Below are 18995 nucleotides of genomic sequence, written 5' to 3'. Positions count from 1 at the left end.
ATACTCGTCCATCCCTACATAACCTCTGCTTGCAACCTCTTACTTCATGGCTTGTACTCCTGTAATAGACCTAGATGCAAGACCTGCCCATTCATCCTACCACCACCAGCACCAGCACCACCACCACCCACTCCAGTCCGGTCATAAACATCACCCATCCTATCAATGGCAGGGCTACCTGTGAAACCAGTCATGTGATCTACAAGCTAAGGTGCAACCACTGTGCTGCATTCTATGTGGGCATGACAACCAACAAGCTGGCTGTCCGCATGAATGGCCACTGACAAACTGTGGCTAAGAAACAAGTGGACGATCTTGTTGCTGAGCACGGTGCCCTTGCTGAGCACTGTGCCCAACATGACATCCTTCATTTCAATGACTGCTTTACAGCCTGTGCCATATGGATCCTTCCCACCACCAACTACTTTTCTGAATTTTGCAGGTGGGAACTTCCCCTGCAATATATCCTACATTCCCAAAACCCTCCTGGCCTCAACCTTCGTTAGTCATTGTCCTCACCCATCCAGCCCTTTCCCTGTTCCTATTCCAGCACTACACAGCCCTCATTCCACCATCGCACCCAGTCTTCTTAATTCTCTCCTCTTCCACTACCCCCACCCTTCCCCACCTCTTGCCTGCCCTCCGTCTAACCTGCAGCAATTCACTGCCGCCACCTCTAACCTATTATCCCTCCCCCTTCCCACCCCAGCCTCCTCCTCATCATCATCGCCCAGTCACCACTCCCATTATGCAGTGGTGTTACTGCTCGCAGTGTGGTCGCAGTTGCCTGAGACTGAAGTCGAAAGCTTTATTTGTGATAGTCTTTCTTGTTGTGCCTATCTGAGACTCAGCATCTCTGCTATATGTTTTATTTCATCCTGCATTTTCCATTGTTTAATTAGCTTATTGATTGATTGTGTGGTCAGCAAAATGTACTATTTCTGTTTCATGAGTGTGAGATGGAAGTTTGTTTATGAGTGCTTCCACAATTTAATTTTAGTAGTAATTTGTCCCCATTCAAAAAATACATCAAGAGAGCTGGAATGCTTGGTGTCTCAAGAGGCACCATATCAATTTGTGCTACATACAAAGGAAGGAGAAAATAATGAACCGCTAAGTCATAATGCAGATGAAAGTGAGAGTTGACTGATTGTGGACTGTCACTGAAAAAGCCTGGCACGAAAAGTAAGATGGTGACAGCTTCAAAAGTCACTGAATGTTGCATTTGTGAACTCTGTCAGCACCAAAAGAACATGAAGGGAGCTCTACATGCAGGCAATTGCAGTGATGCACAAGTGCCCATAACAGAAAAATGTGGTGCTGAAGCCACAAAACCTGAAATATGGAACAATGGAAGGAAACCATTTGGTCAGACGTATCTTGTTTCACACGTCTCCATGTCCTTGCAGAGTTACATCCCACAAATGAAATATGACAAAGGTTCAGTGACGATTGGGGCAGCTATATTGTGGTATTCCATGGGCCCCATGGTTACTCTGCAAGGTTGCATTACTGCCACAAATTGTGACAATTATCACTGATCAGGTCCATCCTATGCTACAATGGGTGTTCCCCAGTGAGAATTAACAATGGCATACATTAGTCTGTCTGGAAAGACATGGTGTGGAAATAATTGAGTAATGAAAAGGCTGAGCACAGTAGTTTTATCACAGTAACATGATTTTAATATTTTGGTTTAAATCTTATCAACCCGAAAAATGTTTTGTTTGGTTATTTTCCTGTCTACTGTGGAATAAGTTGGAGTGCTCTCAAACTGACTGAGTGCTTAGGGCCATGATTGTCAAATATACCCCTTACTGTGTGACTATGCAACTGCAGAACAATCACTGGAAGCAGTTACTGCCATAGAATATCTAAGAGTATGCGTATGGAGTAATTTGAAGTGGAACAACTGCATAAAATTAATCATGGGTAAGGCAAATGCCAGACTGATTCACTGAAAGAATCATCATAAAATTTAGTCCAACAATAAAGAAAATAGCTTACAAAGCACTTGTTTATATTGCTTGCCAGTATGGGATCTGCACCACAGAAGTTTGAGAGATGAAATACGACAAGAACAGCATGTTTTGTTAGAGGTTCATTTAATAAGCACAAAAGCATCACAAAGAATATTTGGTCACCTCCAGTGGTAAAGCACGCACATATCTATGGGCAATGGTGGCTGGTGGGCCCACACTCCCATAGCAGAACCCCTCCCTCCCCCCCTTCCAGCTCTCAGGGAAAGGAAAAAAATGTAGTGTAGTCAGGTTTGTTTCCTTTCAAGAAATTTATTTAAATGTTAGTATTACGCAGTTTCTTGAAGGATCAGAATTGGAACTTTTATATGGCTACTTACAAGTTGTCATTTGTCTTCCACATACATTAAAAATATTTCTTACTCCTAGGCCTAGCCCCCCCCCCCTCCCCTTCCCCCCTTCCAATAGACTATTGTATAGGTGTCCTCGGCAGTGGCGGACACTTCAAGAGAGGCATTCTGCAGTTAAAATTCCAAGTGTGTACATTCCTAGAAGAGTCAGCCAATACATTGCTTTCTCCTATGTGTATGAATTAGAGAGATTTGAGCCAACACAGAGGCTTACCAGCAATCATTCATTCTGCATTAATGCAAAATATTAATGCTGCATATTCCATGACTTGTCTCCAAACAAGACACTAGTAATTTATCTTGGAGTAAGTTGCATCAAAGGACACATCCACATAAAAAGTTAGGTAATACTACTTAGCCGAGTTTCTTCTTGATGGCCTCATCTGCTGTAGGAGCATGCTGTTCATGAATCCTCTTCTGATATGAAGTAAAATAAACTGATGAAATCATCGAGAAATTCAGGTGAGTTATAAAAAATTATTGAACAAGGTAAAGTTTCTGAACTTTAAAACATTTACATTCAGAAACATTTCACACACTTAAAAATTAACAGAGATTTCTGCCTACAGAAGCACTTGACCTACATTTTCTAAGAACTCAGTGCATTTTCAATGGCACTCCTGCCAAGACTGAAGATCAGATATATAACACAAACCAAAGATTTCATATTTTAGACTATAACCGTCACTACATCTTTAAAAATCAATTAAATGAATTTACAAAATTTAAAGTAAAATGTTTCCACATAAATTCAAATATGTAGAATACAAATATTCAAGTACGAAATAACTAGTTTTTATGAGATGTATTTATACAAGGTTATCATTACATAACTGATGATATTGATACCCTCTGGTATCATAGTATTCTTATTAAATTATTAGCTTGATTGCATTACACCATGACCGGTATGCAACTGGAGCTGGAAAAGGGGGAAGTGACAGTGGTACACAATGTACCGTCCACCAAACACTGTAAGAAGGCTTGTGGAGTGCAGGTATAGATGTAAATACTGCAACTTTTTTTTCATTTGAGCTGATTGAACCGAATTTCTTGGAATGTTTATAAGGTGATTGGTAAAAAAAAATCTTGTTACATATTTGATATTGTGAACCACTTTTGTTTCTGTCTTTTAGTACTAAATCATCTTGTTTCCTTACTAACTGGTACACACTGTTTTGATTTTATTTTCAGATTTATTAACTTCTGACTTGACATACAAGCTTTTGGATTTTTATACAACATTTTCAATAAAAAGCAATACCTTCCATGACGTGATAGTTGCACTTTCATGCTTATCCTGCTCATTAGGTATAGTTCTCTACTTCCCCTACCAAATTCAACACATTGACTGCCACGTGCATAGTGATGGATGTTTCACAGCCAGACCATCAAGTGTGGGGCTCTGTTGTGACTTTGTGGCAGTCATGTTAATGTCTTTTGTTATCATTTACCAATGATTTTATATTTCACACATTTAACTGGGAAAAAGGAAATTTAGAATTTACATCCTCTGCCTCATATACACCATTCCAACAGACATTCTGCAGTTCCCTTGTAAAGGTGTACTGAGTTCATTAATAATTCTAATGGTTTCCCCAGTTACATCATGATGTAGTGTTGTTTTGTTTATTATGGTTAAGTTGCCACCGTAGTCTGATAACACATTTAACCCTTTCACCATTGAGTGTGCCAGGCAGTGCATGCTTCCAGATGGGGTGAAGTATTCCAGAGGTACAAGAGTCCCCATTTAGAGCTCTGGGCAGGGACTACCGAGGAGGATGTCAATTAAACTGCAAGACATTTCCACAGGATAGAGGGTTATGAATTGCAGACTAGAACTGAAGACATTGCAAAAATGATAGGAAATCAAGGAGATGAGACCTGGATAAATTAAAAGAGCTGGGTGTTACAGAGGGAGAATTAGGTTACATTGGATTGAACAGGGAAAAATGAATACAACAGAAGATGAATGGTAGCACTCATAGATTTTGAGAAAGCTTTTAATAATGTTGATTGGAATACACACTTTGAAATACTGAAGGTAAAAGTGACTTGTACGCTAAAGAATCCAACAAGAAATTTGGAAAGGGAATTAAAGTTCAGGGAGAAGAAATACTATCTTTGCTTATGAGCTATCAATTTTGTCAGATGGTGAAGGACTATGAAGAGCAATTGAATGGCATGAATTGTCCTGCAAAAAAGTTATAGGATGATCAATAACAAATGTAAAACAAGGGTAATGGAATGCAGACAGATTAAACCAGGTACATTATGAGAAATCTAGATTAGGAAATAGACGCTGAAAGTAGTAGACGAGTTTTGTTATCTGAGCAGCAAAATAACTGATGATGGCTACAGTAGAGAGCGTACAAATTGTGGACTGGCTTTAACAAGAAAACCATTTCTGAAAAAGATGAATTTGTTAACATTTTATATAAATTGAAGTGCAAGTTCTGAAGGTATTTATCTGGAATGTAGCCTTGCGCAGAGGTGAAAGATAGACTATAAACTGTCCAAACTAGATGAGAATAAAAGCTTTTGGAACATGGGTTATTGGTTGTTTGGGGTAAGAGACCAAACAGCGAGGTTATCGGTCTCATAGGATTAGGGAAAGATGGGGAAGGAAGTCGGGCATACCCTTTCAAATGAACCATCCTGGCATTTGCCTGGAGCGATTTAGGGAAATCACGGAAACCCTAAATCAGGATGGCCGGACGCGGGATTGAAACATGGTGCTATAGAGAAATGCTAGAGATGAGTTGGGGAGGGTGAATAAATGACGAGGAGGCACTGTATCAAAATAGGGAAAAGGAAATTTATGGCACAAGGGATTGCTCAAGCGGACACACCCTGAACCATAAAGCAATCATCAATTTGATAAGTAAGTGGCAGTAGTTATGTAGAAGAATGAAGGCATGGAGAGCTGCACCAAACTAAGTTTCTGACTGAAGACAACTGCAACATTTCATTTATGTAAATAGTAAGATTACTGACTATATAAATAACATACATAGGTAAAAAAATCTTCCATCTATGTATATCACAAAAGCAGGCACAAGGGGTAGGAGATAGGTATGACTCTAGATGCCAAGGGTATTGACGCAACCCTTAAAATCATATATGTTATGCTGAGCAGTATGGTCAACTCTGCTCCTTGCCACAGTTTGGATCTAGTTGTGCTCATATAATATGTTGTGCAGAAATTGCAGCAGAGCTGGTACACAACATGACTGCTTTTGTGTTTCAAGATTCTACTACTTTGGTGCATGGAATTCAATTTATTCCACAATTCCTGCATTCTTGCAGTATTCAGATCTTTATTTATTCTAAAATCTTCAAGTATTGCCAGCCTGGATGAAAAGTTAACCGCCGGCCGGTGTGGCCGTGCGGTTAAAGGCGCTTCAGTCTGGAACTGCGTGACCGCTACAGTCGCGGGTTCGAATCCTGCCTCGGGCATGGATGTGTGTGATGTCCTTAGGTTAGTTAGGTTTAATTAGTTCTAAGTTCTAGGCGACTGATGACCTCAGAAGTTAAGTCGCATAGTGTTCAGAGCCAACCATTTGAAAAGTTAACCTAAAAATGGAGCCAACCACATACCCGTGACTACAGGAATTTTTCCACGTGTTATTGTGCTACCTCTTTTTTCCTAGCTGACAGATCTGCTTATCTGTCTTTACGCAGACATGACTGTCACAGGATGTAGGATCACTTCACTTAAGTGAAAAAACACTCAACACGTAGATAACGTATTTCTACTGCAGCAGACCAATTATTGATGATATGCTGAATTTCTTATATGAAGAATAACATGTTCACAAACAGGTGTGTAATATATATATATATATATATATATATATCCTTTCGTCTTTCCCTCTCCTTCCCTCTTTCCTGATGAGGCAACAGTTTGTTGCGAAAGCTTGAATTTTGTGTGTATGTTTGTGTTCGTTTGTGTGTGTCGACCTGCCAGCACTTTCATTTGGTAAGTCACATCATCTTTGTATATATATATATATATATATATATATATATATATATATAGAGAGAGAGAGAGAGAGAGAGAGAGAGAGAGAGAGGGAAACATTCCATGTGGGAAAAATATATCTAAAAACAAAGACGATGTGACTTACCAAACGAAAGCGCTGGCACGTCGATAAACACACAAACGTACACACAAAATTCTAGCTTTCGCAACCAATGGTTGCTTCGTCAGGAAAGAGGGAAGGAGAGGGAAAGACGAAAGGATGTGGGTTTTAAGGGAGAGGGTAAGGAGTCATTCCAATCCCGGGAGCGGAAAGAGTTACCTTAGGGGGAAAAAGGACGGGTATACACACGCGCGCGCGCACGCACGCACACACACACACACACACACACACACACACACACACACACACACACACACAAGCAGACATATTCAAAGGCAAAGAGTTTGGGCAGAGATGTCCTCTCTGCCCAAACTCTTTGCCTTTGAATATGTCTGCTGATATATATATATATATATATATATATATATATATATATATAATAGAAGGAAACATTCCACGAAGGAAAAATATACCTAAAAACAAAGATGATGTGACTTACCAAATGAAAGTGCTGGCAGGTCGACAGACACACAAACGAACACAAACATACACACAAAATTCAAGCTTTCGCAACAAACTGTTGCCTCATCAGGAAAGAGGGAAGGAGAGGGAAAGACGAAAGGATGTGGGTTTTAAGGGAGAGGGTAAGGAGTCATTCCAGTCCCGGGAGCGGAAAGACTTACCTTAGGGGGAAAAAAGGACGGGTATACACTCGCACACACACACATATCCATCCACACATATACAGACACAAGCAGACATATTTAAAGACAAAGAGTTTGGGCAGAGATGTCAGTCGAGGCAGAAGTGCAGAGGCAAAGATGTTGATGAATGACAGTTGAGATATGAGTGGCGGAAATTTGAAATTAGCGGAGATTGAGGCCTGGTGGATAACGGGAACAGAGGATATATTGAAGAGCAAGTTCCCATCTCCGGAGTTCGGATAGGTTGGTGTTAGTAGGAAGTATCCAGATAACCCGGACGGTGTAACACTGCGCCAAGATGTGCTGGTCGTGCACCAAGGCATGTTTAGCCACAGGGTGATCCTCATTACCAACAAACACTGTCTGCCTGTGTCCATTCATGCGAATGGACAGTTTGTTGCTGGTCATTCCCACATAGAATGCATCACAGTGTAGGCAGGTCCGTTGGTAGATCATGTGGGTGCTTTCACACGTGGCTCTGCCTTTGATTGTGTACACCTTCCGGGTTACAGGACTGGAGTAGGTGGTGGTGGGAGGGTGCATGGGACAGGTTTTACACCGGGGGCGGTTACAAAGGTAGGAGCCAGAGGGTAGGGAAGGTGGTTTGGGGATTTCATAGGGATGAACTAAGAGGTTACGAAGGTTAGGTGGACGGCGGAAAGACACTCTTGGTGGAGTGGGGAGGATTTCATGAAGGATGGATCTCATTTCAGGGCAGGATTTGAGGAAGTCGTATCCCTGCTGGAGAGCCACATTCAGAATCTAATCCAGTCCCGGAAAGTATCCTGTCACAAGTGGGGCACTTTTGTGGTTCTTCTGTGAGAGGTTCTGGGTTTGAGAGGATGAGGAAGTGGCTCTGGTTATTTGCTTCTGTACCAGGTCGGGAGGGTAGTTGCGGGATGCGAAAGCTGTTGTCAGGTTGTTGGTGTAATGCTTCAGGGATTCCGGACTGGAGCAGATTCGTTTGCCACGAAGACCTAGGCTGTAGGGAAGGGACCGTTTGATGTGGAATGGGTGGCAGCTGTCGTAATGGAGGTACTGTTGCTTGTTGGTGGGTTTGATGTGGACGGACGTGTGAAGCTGGCCATTGGACAGGTGAAGGTCAACATCAAGGAAAGTGGCATGAGATTTGGAGTAGGACCAGGTGAATCTGATGGAACCAAAGGAGTTGAGGTTGGAGAGGAAATTCTGGAGTTCTTCTTCACTGTGAGTCCAGATCATGAAGATGTCATCAATAAATCTGTACCAAACTTTGGGTTGGCAGGCCTGGGTAACCAAGAAGGCTTCCTCTAAGCGGCCCATGAATAGGTTGGCGTACGAGGGGGCCATCCTGGTACCCATGGCTGTTCCCTTTAATTGTTGGTATGTCTGGTTTTCAAAAGTGAAGAAGTTGTGGGTCAGGATGAAGCTGGCTAAGGTAATGAGGAAAGATGTTTTAGGTAGGGTGGCAGGTGATCGGCGTGAAAGGAAGTGCTCCATCGCAGCAAGGCCCTGGACGTGCGGGATATTAGTGTATAAGGAAGTGGCATCAATGGTTACAAGGATGGTTTCTGGGGGTAACGGATTGGGTAAGGATTCCAGGCGTTCAAGAAAGTGGTTGGTGTCTTTGATGAAGGATGGGAGACTGCATGTAATGGGTTGAAGGTGTTGATCTACGTAGGCAGAGATACGTTCTGTGGGGGCTTGGTAACCAGCTACAATGGGGCGGCCGGGATGATTGGGTTTGTGAATTTTAGGAAGAAGGTAGAAGGTAGGGGTGCGGGGTGTCGGTGGGGTCAGGAGGTTGATGGAGCCAGGTGAAAGGTTTTGTAGGGGGCCTAAGGTTCTGAGGATTCCTTGAAGCTCTGCCTGGACATCAGGAATGGGATTACCTTGGCAAACTTTGTATGTGGTGTTGTCTGAAAGCTGACGCAGTCCCTCAGCCACATACTCCCGACGATCAAGTACCACGGTCGTGGAACCCTTGTCCGCCGGAAGAATGACGATGGACCGGTCAGCCTTCAGATCACGGATAGCCTGGGCTTCAGCAGTGGTGATGTTGGGAGTAGGATTAAGGTTTTTTAAGAAGGATTGAGAGGCAAGGCTGGAAGTCAGAAATTCCTGGAAGGTTTGGAGAGGGTGATTTTGAGGAAGAGGAGGTGGGTCCCGCTGTGACGAAGGACGGAACTGTTCCAGGCAGGGTTCAATTTGGATAGTGTCTTGGGGAGTTGGATCATTAGGGGTAGGATTAGGATCATTTTTCTTTGCTTTCTCTGCTGGAAGTATCACTTTGCCACATCAGAAGATACTCCAAGAGCATCGGAATTTCGAGACCCATACTAAAATGTGCACATTTGTATGTCCATATTCCCAGTTAAGTACGCCATGACCTGATATTAAGCTTTTCAATGTGGTTTTCGGGATGTAAATTTTCTAGGGGTACCAGTACTGTGTTATCTCATGTTTGGTTCTTTATTATGGCATAATGCCATACGTACTAGAAGTTGAAAACGTGCACTTGAAATGCAGCAAACAGCGTGTGGAATTAAAAAGAAAATTTCTTTAGCAAACCGACAAAAGTAAGTTCATTGTTCTCCAAGGCAATTAATGCTTGACTGTCAGAAAGGTGGAAATCAGAAATCTGTTTTGTTTTCATTTGACGTGAGAGCAGTAAACGAAGAGGAAACAGCAAAATCACTAAATGTAAACATGGGTCACGTGGAGACTACCCACTACCCCGCTGTAACTCAGACTGCTCTGCACATCAGCCCCGGATCTACAATATTTCCAAACCCGTGCAATACCCCGCCACTCCCTCGAGCGTTTGAGTTAAGACGTCAAAAAGTTTAAAAAAAAAATCGAATTTTCAAAAATATGTTCATTTTGTAGTGCACATCTTTCTGAAGAATCTGATGCATAAAACAAGTGTGTTCGAGGAAATGTAAGCCATGTTATTTGGTCTTAAGTGTGCCAAAGGGCAGTGCCTCGCCTCCTCTCACAGCATTCTTCTATCACGTGTCAGTGTGCTATGCTCTGTGGAATTGAAATCTGTATATTTTGTAATGGATGCCATCAAACCATATTCAGGACAGTGGAAATTAAAAATGTCCTGTGATGATTCTCCTGCTTACAATTGCAGTCTTTATTCCCTAGCAGCTAACAACTTGCTGTTTTGTGAGACATAAAATTAAATATAGGATTCATAAACCCAGTAAAGACATGAGACAAGCAAGACAATACACATTTCTTCAATCCTTAGCGCCTAGAATTTTTTTCTCTCTAATCTTGCTACAGCTTTACATGGCATGCTTTCCTTTCTGCGAAAGAATCTATTACCTCATCAAAGTTCGTGAAATGTTTTGCTACATGAAAAGTCGAAATGTCGTCTAATTCTGAAAAAGCTGTTAATGCTAATAGGACCCAAGACTGGTCTGGTTTCCCGATCTGATTACGTCTATTTTGTCTCTCTCTGCTAGATAAAACAAAATAGGCCTTTTTAATACTGCAACAATTGTAATACACACCAAATAAACGAGACTGTTTTGGCACAAGCAGTCTTTTTTTGTAACGACAGAATATAATTCACAAAGTACCAATATCAAATGCCTATTAGTCCTACTACAAGCAAAAAGCCTTATGTTAGGAAATAGTTTCACACTTCATTAGTACGCTCCAGTTTATCAAGTATGAGATCAAAAAGTAGTAGTACGAAATTTATATACAAACTTGGAATCGTCATATTGTTCCATAATTTAAGTGAAGTCCCCGTTTCTTCTCCTTCCTCGTTCTAACAAACAGTCTTATTACCACCAATTCTGTAGCTATTCCAGACAATGTCAAAGCTTATTCACAGGTTAACTCCACTAATTCTGCCAGAATCACCGGTTTAGTTATCCCGCGATTATTCTCCGGTTAGGCGTTGCTACATGTTCGTACAATGCGTTTTCTGCACTTCTTCCAGAATAGAATTTAAAGCGGCTGCAAGCCGGGGACTGTACAACTGGCCCTTATTAGTATAGCGAGCTGGCCAAAAATTTCCTGCTAAAATTTCATTTTCTTAGATACACCGAGAAGGTAATACTTAATCTTTCTTACCTGTTATTCATTTATTTCCACTCCTGTAGTGTGAATCTATGGCCGGCCGGTGTGGCCGAGCGGTTCTAGGCGTGCAGTCTGGACCGCGTGACCGCTACAGTCGCAGGTTCGAATCCTACCTTGGGCATGGATGTGTGTGATGTCCTTAGGTTAGTTAGGGGGACTGATTACCTCAGATGTTAAGTCCCATAGTGCTCAGAGCCATTCTGAATCTATGGATTTAGCTAGTAATTACAACAAAGTTCATCATTCGCAAACCCAATCAACCACACAACCAGACAGCGGTTGTCATTCATCCATTCGGCCTTACTCCGCTCAGCTCGTATAGCCCCTTTTTTAACATGCGACGAGGATTCCCCTGATAGAGACATCATGTACACTATGCACGCATTTAGAAATCTACTTAGAATGTGTTCAAAAATGTTCAAAAACCGACAGGGATGCGTTTCAAAGTAATATGAATAATCAATAGACTAACGTGTGCTGGATGCTAGTCGTTTTGTGAAACAAGGTTTTTTTCCCCTCAATAGTATGAATTTGCCCCCACCCCCCTCCTAGAACTGGGCCTGCTGTGCATACAAGAATCTGGCAGTTAGGGCGCTCCAGTAAAATTTTTCTTGGTAGCATCCAGCTGCTTGCTGCGACTGCTTACATAGCCAACAGCCACATTTCTGTAGCCAGAAGTGGGAGAAGGTACTACTCAATTGCACATGCGCATGATCCCGCTCATAACTGCTAAAACGAATCTAATGTAAACAGTTGTGACGTCCTGTTCATCGCAGGCAATTTGTTGTTACGGAACATTGCATAGTCTTCCTAAAACATTTGACACATTTTGCTGTTGGCAGACGCTTGAATGAGCACTGTGTTTTGTTGCTGTATATGGTGCATTTCCTTTGCAATTTAAGTTTTATTTTCGTTTTTTCTCTCCGTTCAAGTTTTATTGTTGCAGCATTATTCTGAAATAGCGGTATACAGTAATATCTTTTGTTAGAGTATCGGTTCTTGATAGTCAAAATTACAAAAATTTAACTGAAAACAAAAACAATGAAAACTTCCCGGGTTTTTCCCGGTTTTCTCCCGGATGAAAAAATTCCCTAGTTTTTCCCGGATCTCCCAGTTGTCCCGGGTCGTATACACCCTGTGTAACACAGGTGTATTCATCAGCAGATCCAGGAAAGGTATAAATTTCTGTTGCAACAGCACGAAAAAATAGTGAAATATCATGATTGAAAAGGTGACGGACCTTCTTAAGCTAAATGGAGTGCAGCCCTGAGTGACCGAGCTCGGTGGTCCAATTGCCATTTTACACAATACTGAGCCAAACTACAGAGCAGAGACAATTGGATGTATGCTTTTTATTTTATTTATTTACTTTTTAGTTTAAGAGTTGGTTCTACCAGCTAATTTTGATAGTTGTTTCCAAAAGTTTGCTACACCCATAATAATGTTGATAATATAAAGCAATGTGCTTTGGATATAGTAGTGAAATATGCTTACCTTTAATGTATAGAGGTAATCTATAGTACTTTAAAAATATTGACTGTGTAACTATCAAAAGTGTCCTTCCAGTCAAATTCTTTCTTTGGGCATGACAAATTCTCAAACTCAACTAATCTGATGTATTCAAAAATGAACCTTATCCCCTCTTGGATAAACCTCTGCGGATGGCAATGAAATGGCCATGTTACGTCACAATCTGTACTAGTCTATTGAACTTTTTAACTAACAATCTGGTTATTAAAGCAATAAATAGCCCTTGGTCACAAAAAGACTTCATTTTGAGACAGAGGGCTGTTTACTGTTTTAATTTCACGTTGTAATGGTCACTGACAATGCAGCCATGTTTAAAACTTCAATCTGGTTATCGACATTCACTTATCTGAAAGTGTTCTCTCAGTTGGAGTCAAATTTGAAAGTGTCCATGGTAAAAGGTAAATAAAATAATTATGTCATTTTAGATAAATTACATCTTGAAAAATTTGAGGGGTCTTATGTTGTCAGAGTCAGCAGGGGTAGGCAATAAACAACAAGGGCTATGCCTATGGGCAACATGGCATCTTATTGGCCTATGTATCAACAGTGTCATTTATTAGGGTGCAAACTTTGACAATATAAAACAACTGTTGTTGGAAAAATTAAAACCTTTATGTAGAGGAGAGTAACTTACTTCAGGTGTATTTAATGTTAACATTGGTAGTTCTAATTCATCCCTCCAACTCAGATATCAGAGGTATTTTACGTACTGAAGATTGTGTAAGACTTAACTGATATCTACATGCTACAGGTCAATTTTAATTTAGTGTATCACTGTACATTTATAGTTTTCACATAATTAGCACTTCTGCAATGTGAACAACATCCTGAGGCTAGTTACTAGTTTGGGAATAGCCCATTTTTTCACAACCGTTTACATGTAAACAGCTTTCTGTAACATTTTTTCGATGTATCTGGACCACACAGCTTAAAATGTATTCCACACATGTAACAGTGGCCGGCTAATCTGTCTCTCTGTGTGTGTGTGTGTGTGTGTGTGTGTGTGTGTGTGTGTGTGTGTGTGTAGGTGAAATACTTAATGCTTTTAGCAATTTCTTTGTGAAGCACACATTTATTCTTTTTCACATTTATATGACAGAAAAATCACTCATCTTTGTTGCCATTATTTCAGCTACAAGAATAATTTTCATTATATGTTGCTGATGGCAAGATAAGTGAAAATTGTGCTGAAATAACAGGAAACATTTGTTATGATTTTTAAATATTTGTTTTTACAATTTTAACAATCTAGAACATCAAAAACATTCAGAAATTTTGTAATATTTACTTACACTGTTCTATCCCTCAAGTGTTATGAAAGGTGGAATTATGCTAAATTCAATGTCAATAGTAGCTATTTTCCATGATGTGCAGTGTAAGTCAAACATTTCCTGAGAATTTGCAGAGGATGAAATATTAAAGCTTTTCTTCACATAAAGATGAAATGAATACAATGAACATTTCTCAGCTGCCAACATAAATCCATTCACTGTAAGGTATTTACAATTTTGAAGCGCACACAAATTCTGCAAACTGTAACTACTTTCATTATGCATCAGGCCAAAAAATCAGTCTCATTCCAATAATTATAAACTATTTAGTAGAATCATTTCCATTTTTCATACTCTGTGTCCTCCAGGAACCTTCCCACAAAAAAATATACCTACAATCTTTCAAATATAGTGCAAACTATATTACTGTTACAGAGCCATGGAGAATGCAACATACAAGGTTTAATAGAATGGAGCAGATGAAGTGTGATTATCACAGCATAAGTATAAGGTGCATATAATTGTGTCTGCAAATTTATGAAGGTGAGGCCAGTCTGTAAATCTCCAAAACTCATACTAGTATTATAATTTGGAAGACTTCTCCTTGACTTTTCAAAATTAATACCTATGTAGCAACACACAACCTCTTCATTCTACATCAGTTATTGTAATCAGAAATTCTTACAGATGGACAAAGTTGTGTACCATGGCAGACACACCTTAGTAGTTGAAAACTTAATTTTACAGTATGTGCAATGCAGCATTAAAATAAACTTGCAGTAATTCCAAACACATGAAATTTGTAATAAACTGAACATAGACAAATAATACAAATACTAATGGTTAAAGATGTTATACATCAATAAGCCATGCCAGAATTCTTATTTGTGTCTTATAGGTAGATCAAATCATTTAAACATTAAATGCTATGAGGAGAGAACTAACAGGTAAGTCTATAACATTTCAATAAGATATTTTATAACTTAAGATGCAATCATATATACAGCACGATGCGAGAACACTCTTTCCATTCTGAACTGTTCACCTGTTCTAAGCTCCATCCTCTCAAAAAATTATGCCAAGGTAACATTCTCTTTAGTCTTGTTTTACCTTTTCTTATCATTACCATTTTGAATTTCCTGAACAGTGACATTCTGGTAAGTGCAGGGGGGGGGGGGGGCAACACTATGTCATTTAAGCAAGTGATAGACAAATGACACAATAGCTCTGCAACTTCACAGTAATACTACTGTACAAAACACAATGAAGTGTGATCACCCACTTTGTACTCTGTTTAATAACGTTCTTTTCCATTCAACAATATACAAAAGTTGACAAACAATAGTTCTGCTGACATATATGTCTAATTACAAATTTACAAATCAGAATAGAAAACTATCTACAAACCTGTGGCTACGAACAGCCACACAAATTATGAAACACATACATTTATACATGACACAATGTAATGTCACCAGATTTGACTTTCAGTATAGCTTTGAAACTCCACAGTATGTACTTTTATCACAACAATGCAAGTCACGATGTTTTAACAGCTATTTCAATTACTTCTTCAGGATTCATGTACTAATTTGAAGGGAACTGACAAGGTTAGTGACATCGACCAAATTATCTGTCTGCAATTTTCGCTTCTTTGCAAGAGCATTAACTTTTACCGCAGCAGCTTCAATCAAACTACGCCACTCATCACCAGTTACAACCTTAAAGCCACAACAAAACACTATTTCACTAACTTCTTGTTCAAGTTTGAAAGAGCTTACAGAGTCGAAGACTGCAGTGAGGTTCTTGAGTGCCTGCATCCTCAAATCCACATTTCGGCACACAAGATTCAGCACGAAGAACCCTAACACAGAAGAAATTGCTGTAATTGCAAAATTATAAAACAAGGACTTGCTCTGAAATAAAGGAAAATTTTTGTGAAATATATTAGTTAACATAGCATAACTATACACATCTTGTTACTGTACTATAGTGAGATTTAGAACCATGGATACCTTCATTCATTATGTAACAAACTCAGAAGAAAGATTTTGGGACCTTCACTACGGATTTTGTATTGGTCAAACTAGATATTTTCATAATTAATCAAACATTAGAAGAAATGGCACACACTCGCACATAAAAACTGCGTTAGCCTCAACCACTGCTTCCCTTTCATGCCCCTTGACTTAACTGCCGTCTGGTTTCTGTACAAACTGTAAATAGCCTTTCACTCCCTATATTTTACCCCTGCCATCTTCAGAATTTGAAAGCGAGTATTCCAGTCAACATCGTCAAAAGCTTTCCCTTAATCTAGAAATGCTATAAACGTAGGTTTGCCTTGCTTATCCTAACTTGTAAGTCAAGTCGTTGGGGCAGTATTGCCTCGTGTTCCAACATTTCTACAGAATCCAAACTGATTTTCTCTGTAGTTTGTTTCTACCAGTTTTTTCCATTTGTCTGTAAAGAATTCTTGTTAGTATTTTGCAACCAAGACTCAGTAATTTTAGCGCCTGTCAACACGTTTTCTTTGGGATTGGAATAATTGTATTATTCTTGAAGTCTGAGGGTATTTCGCCTGTCTCGTGCATCTTGCTCACCAGATGGAAGAGTTTTCTCTCTCCCAAGGCTATCAGCAGTTCTAACAGAATGGTGCCTACTCCCGGGGCCTCTTTTCAGTGCCCTGTCAAATTCTTCATGCAGTATCATATCTCCCATCTCATCTTCATCTACGTCCTCTTCCATAGTACTACCCTCAAGTACATCATCCTTGTATTGACCCTCTATACACCTTTCAAATTTTTCCCTCTTTGCTTACGACAGGGTTTCCATCTGAGCTCTTTATGTTTATACAGGTAGTTCTCTCTTTTCCAAAGGTCTCTGATTTTCCTGTAGGCAGCATCCATCTTACCCCTAGTGATATATGCTTCTACATCATTACATCTGTCCTCTAGCCATTACTGTTAAGCCCTTTTGCATTTCCTGCCAATCTCTTTTTGACACGTTTGTGTTCCTTTTCACTCGCTTCATTTACTGCATTTTTATACATTCTCCTTTCATCAATTAAATTTAATATCTCTCGTGTTACCCAAGGATTTCTACTAGCCCTTGTCTTTTTACCTACATGACCCTCTGCTGCCTTCACTATTTCATCTCTCACAGCTACCCATTCTTCTTCTACCATACTCCTTTCCCTTGTTCTTGTCAATCATTGCCTAATGCAGCCTGTACACAGCTATACTTCTCATGAGATGTCAACAAAAATTTAAATATACAAAAGCAACATAGTAACAACGGTAAAAAACATGTCAACACCAACGAAAAGTGGTGTTATGGATGGGAAATTTGGGAACTGATCTCCAAATAGGTGTAGTGAGATCAGTAGCATGCTGGTAGGGAACCTGTCAAGAAAAGGAGTGTGAAGAGCATCATGGGGCTAGAACCTGTGATTGCAGTAACTGGAGAGAGAATTCTCAATCATTAGCTAATATTAAGAGTCAGAAATTGACTATAGAGGAAAGGAAGTGTGGGGACAATTATATTATAGTGAAACAATTAGTACTAGAATGTAAGCAGCTCGCAGGTACATTTCATGAAAGAATTGTGTATAGTGGATTTAATACCAACAGCAAGGCACCAGGAAATACGACCACACAAACTGCGTGTGAGATGCGTCAAGGAGTGAAAAATAACTGGAGTAGATGGAGAAACAATTCCTAACTAGTAGCAAAAATTAAGACTCAAAATTAACCTTACAAGAAAGGACAAGTAGGCATCATTGAACTCTTTTGATACAGTGGAGTAACCAGTTTAGGTATGTATACAAAGTATTAAGTATACTTCATGAAGTAAATATAACTAGTGACACCATAAGATGTATGGAATAAGTACAATAGTTTCGACTACCTGATCATGAATGACAAAGTGGTTATTAACTGTTAACATTACTTGTAACTACAGAGTAGAGCACTGGTAACTTTCAGAACAGAGCATCTTTAGGTCACTGTTTGCGTCGAGATAACCACCTGTAGATTGTACATGGTTTAGTATCTGCAATAATAAATGGTTAACTATCCAGGACTGTAAGTAGCTAACCACTTAGAACTGAAAATCCTTCACTACTTAGAGCTGTAATATCTAACAACCTGTGAATATAGAAGATAAACTTACTAAAATCTGCATAAAAAAGTTAAAGAACAAACTACAGTAACAAATGTACCAATAGTAAAAGGTGGGCTAATTGTAGCTGTGAGCAGCTGTTTAAATGTGACGGCGAATATAACAGCAACCAAACACAACAATGCATGGTCAAGCTATAGTGTGTAAAATACTACATTTAGTGGTTACGAATAGCAAATTAGTGACCATCTGAGTACAGATGCGAATTACTGAAACTTGGTACTGGTCGCAACCTACTGACTACAACTTACTGAATGTAACAGCAAATAACTAATTTTAGTAAGAACTGTAACTAACCAAATGACAATATTCTGCCTACAAAAATTAATAGGGTCAGGTACTTAACTACCTACACTCGGAGGAGGAGAGAGTTTTGGGGGGGAGGGGGAGGAGGAGGAAGAGGAGAGAGTTTTGGGGGGGAGGGGGAGGAGGAGGAAGAGGAGAGAGTTTTGGGGGGGAGGGGGAGGAGGAGGAAGAGGAGAGAGTTTTGGGGGGGAGGGGGAGGAGGAGGAGGAGGAGAGAGTTTTGGGGGGGGAGGAGGAGGAGGAGGAGAGAGTTTTGGGGGGGGAGGAGGAGGAGGAGGAGAGAGTTTTGGGAGGGGGGAGGAGGAGAGAGTTTTGGGGGGGGGAGGAGGAGAGAGTTTTTGGGGGGGGAGGAGGAGAGAGTTTTGGGGGGGGGAGGAGGAGAGAGTTTTGGGGGGGGGAGGAGGAGAGAGTTTTGGGGGGGGGAGGAGGAGAGAGTTTTGGGGGAGGAGGAG

At 40.2% G+C, this 18995-nt stretch overlaps 1 protein-coding gene across 1 annotated transcript in view; it reads right to left on the bottom strand.

Annotated features, from left to right (window-relative positions):
* Window positions 1-15225: 15225 nt before the first annotated feature.
* LOC126191344 (eEF1A lysine and N-terminal methyltransferase homolog) overlaps window positions 15226-18995 on the bottom strand; it is a 70927-nt gene continuing 67157 nt past the window's right edge. Inside the window, exon 11 of the mRNA XM_049932183.1 lies at window positions 15226-15923. Coding sequence (XP_049788140.1) covers window positions 15640-15923 — 284 coding nt within the window. The 3' untranslated portion in view covers window positions 15226-15639. The remainder of the gene's footprint in view (window positions 15924-18995) is intronic.

The sequence above is a fragment of the Schistocerca cancellata genome, chromosome 6, assembly GCF_023864275.1.
Source record: "Schistocerca cancellata isolate TAMUIC-IGC-003103 chromosome 6, iqSchCanc2.1, whole genome shotgun sequence".
Taxonomy (NCBI): domain Eukaryota; kingdom Metazoa; phylum Arthropoda; class Insecta; order Orthoptera; family Acrididae; genus Schistocerca; species Schistocerca cancellata.
Note: the sequence above shows the minus strand (reverse complement) of the source record. Positions and strands in the feature narration are given on the sequence as shown.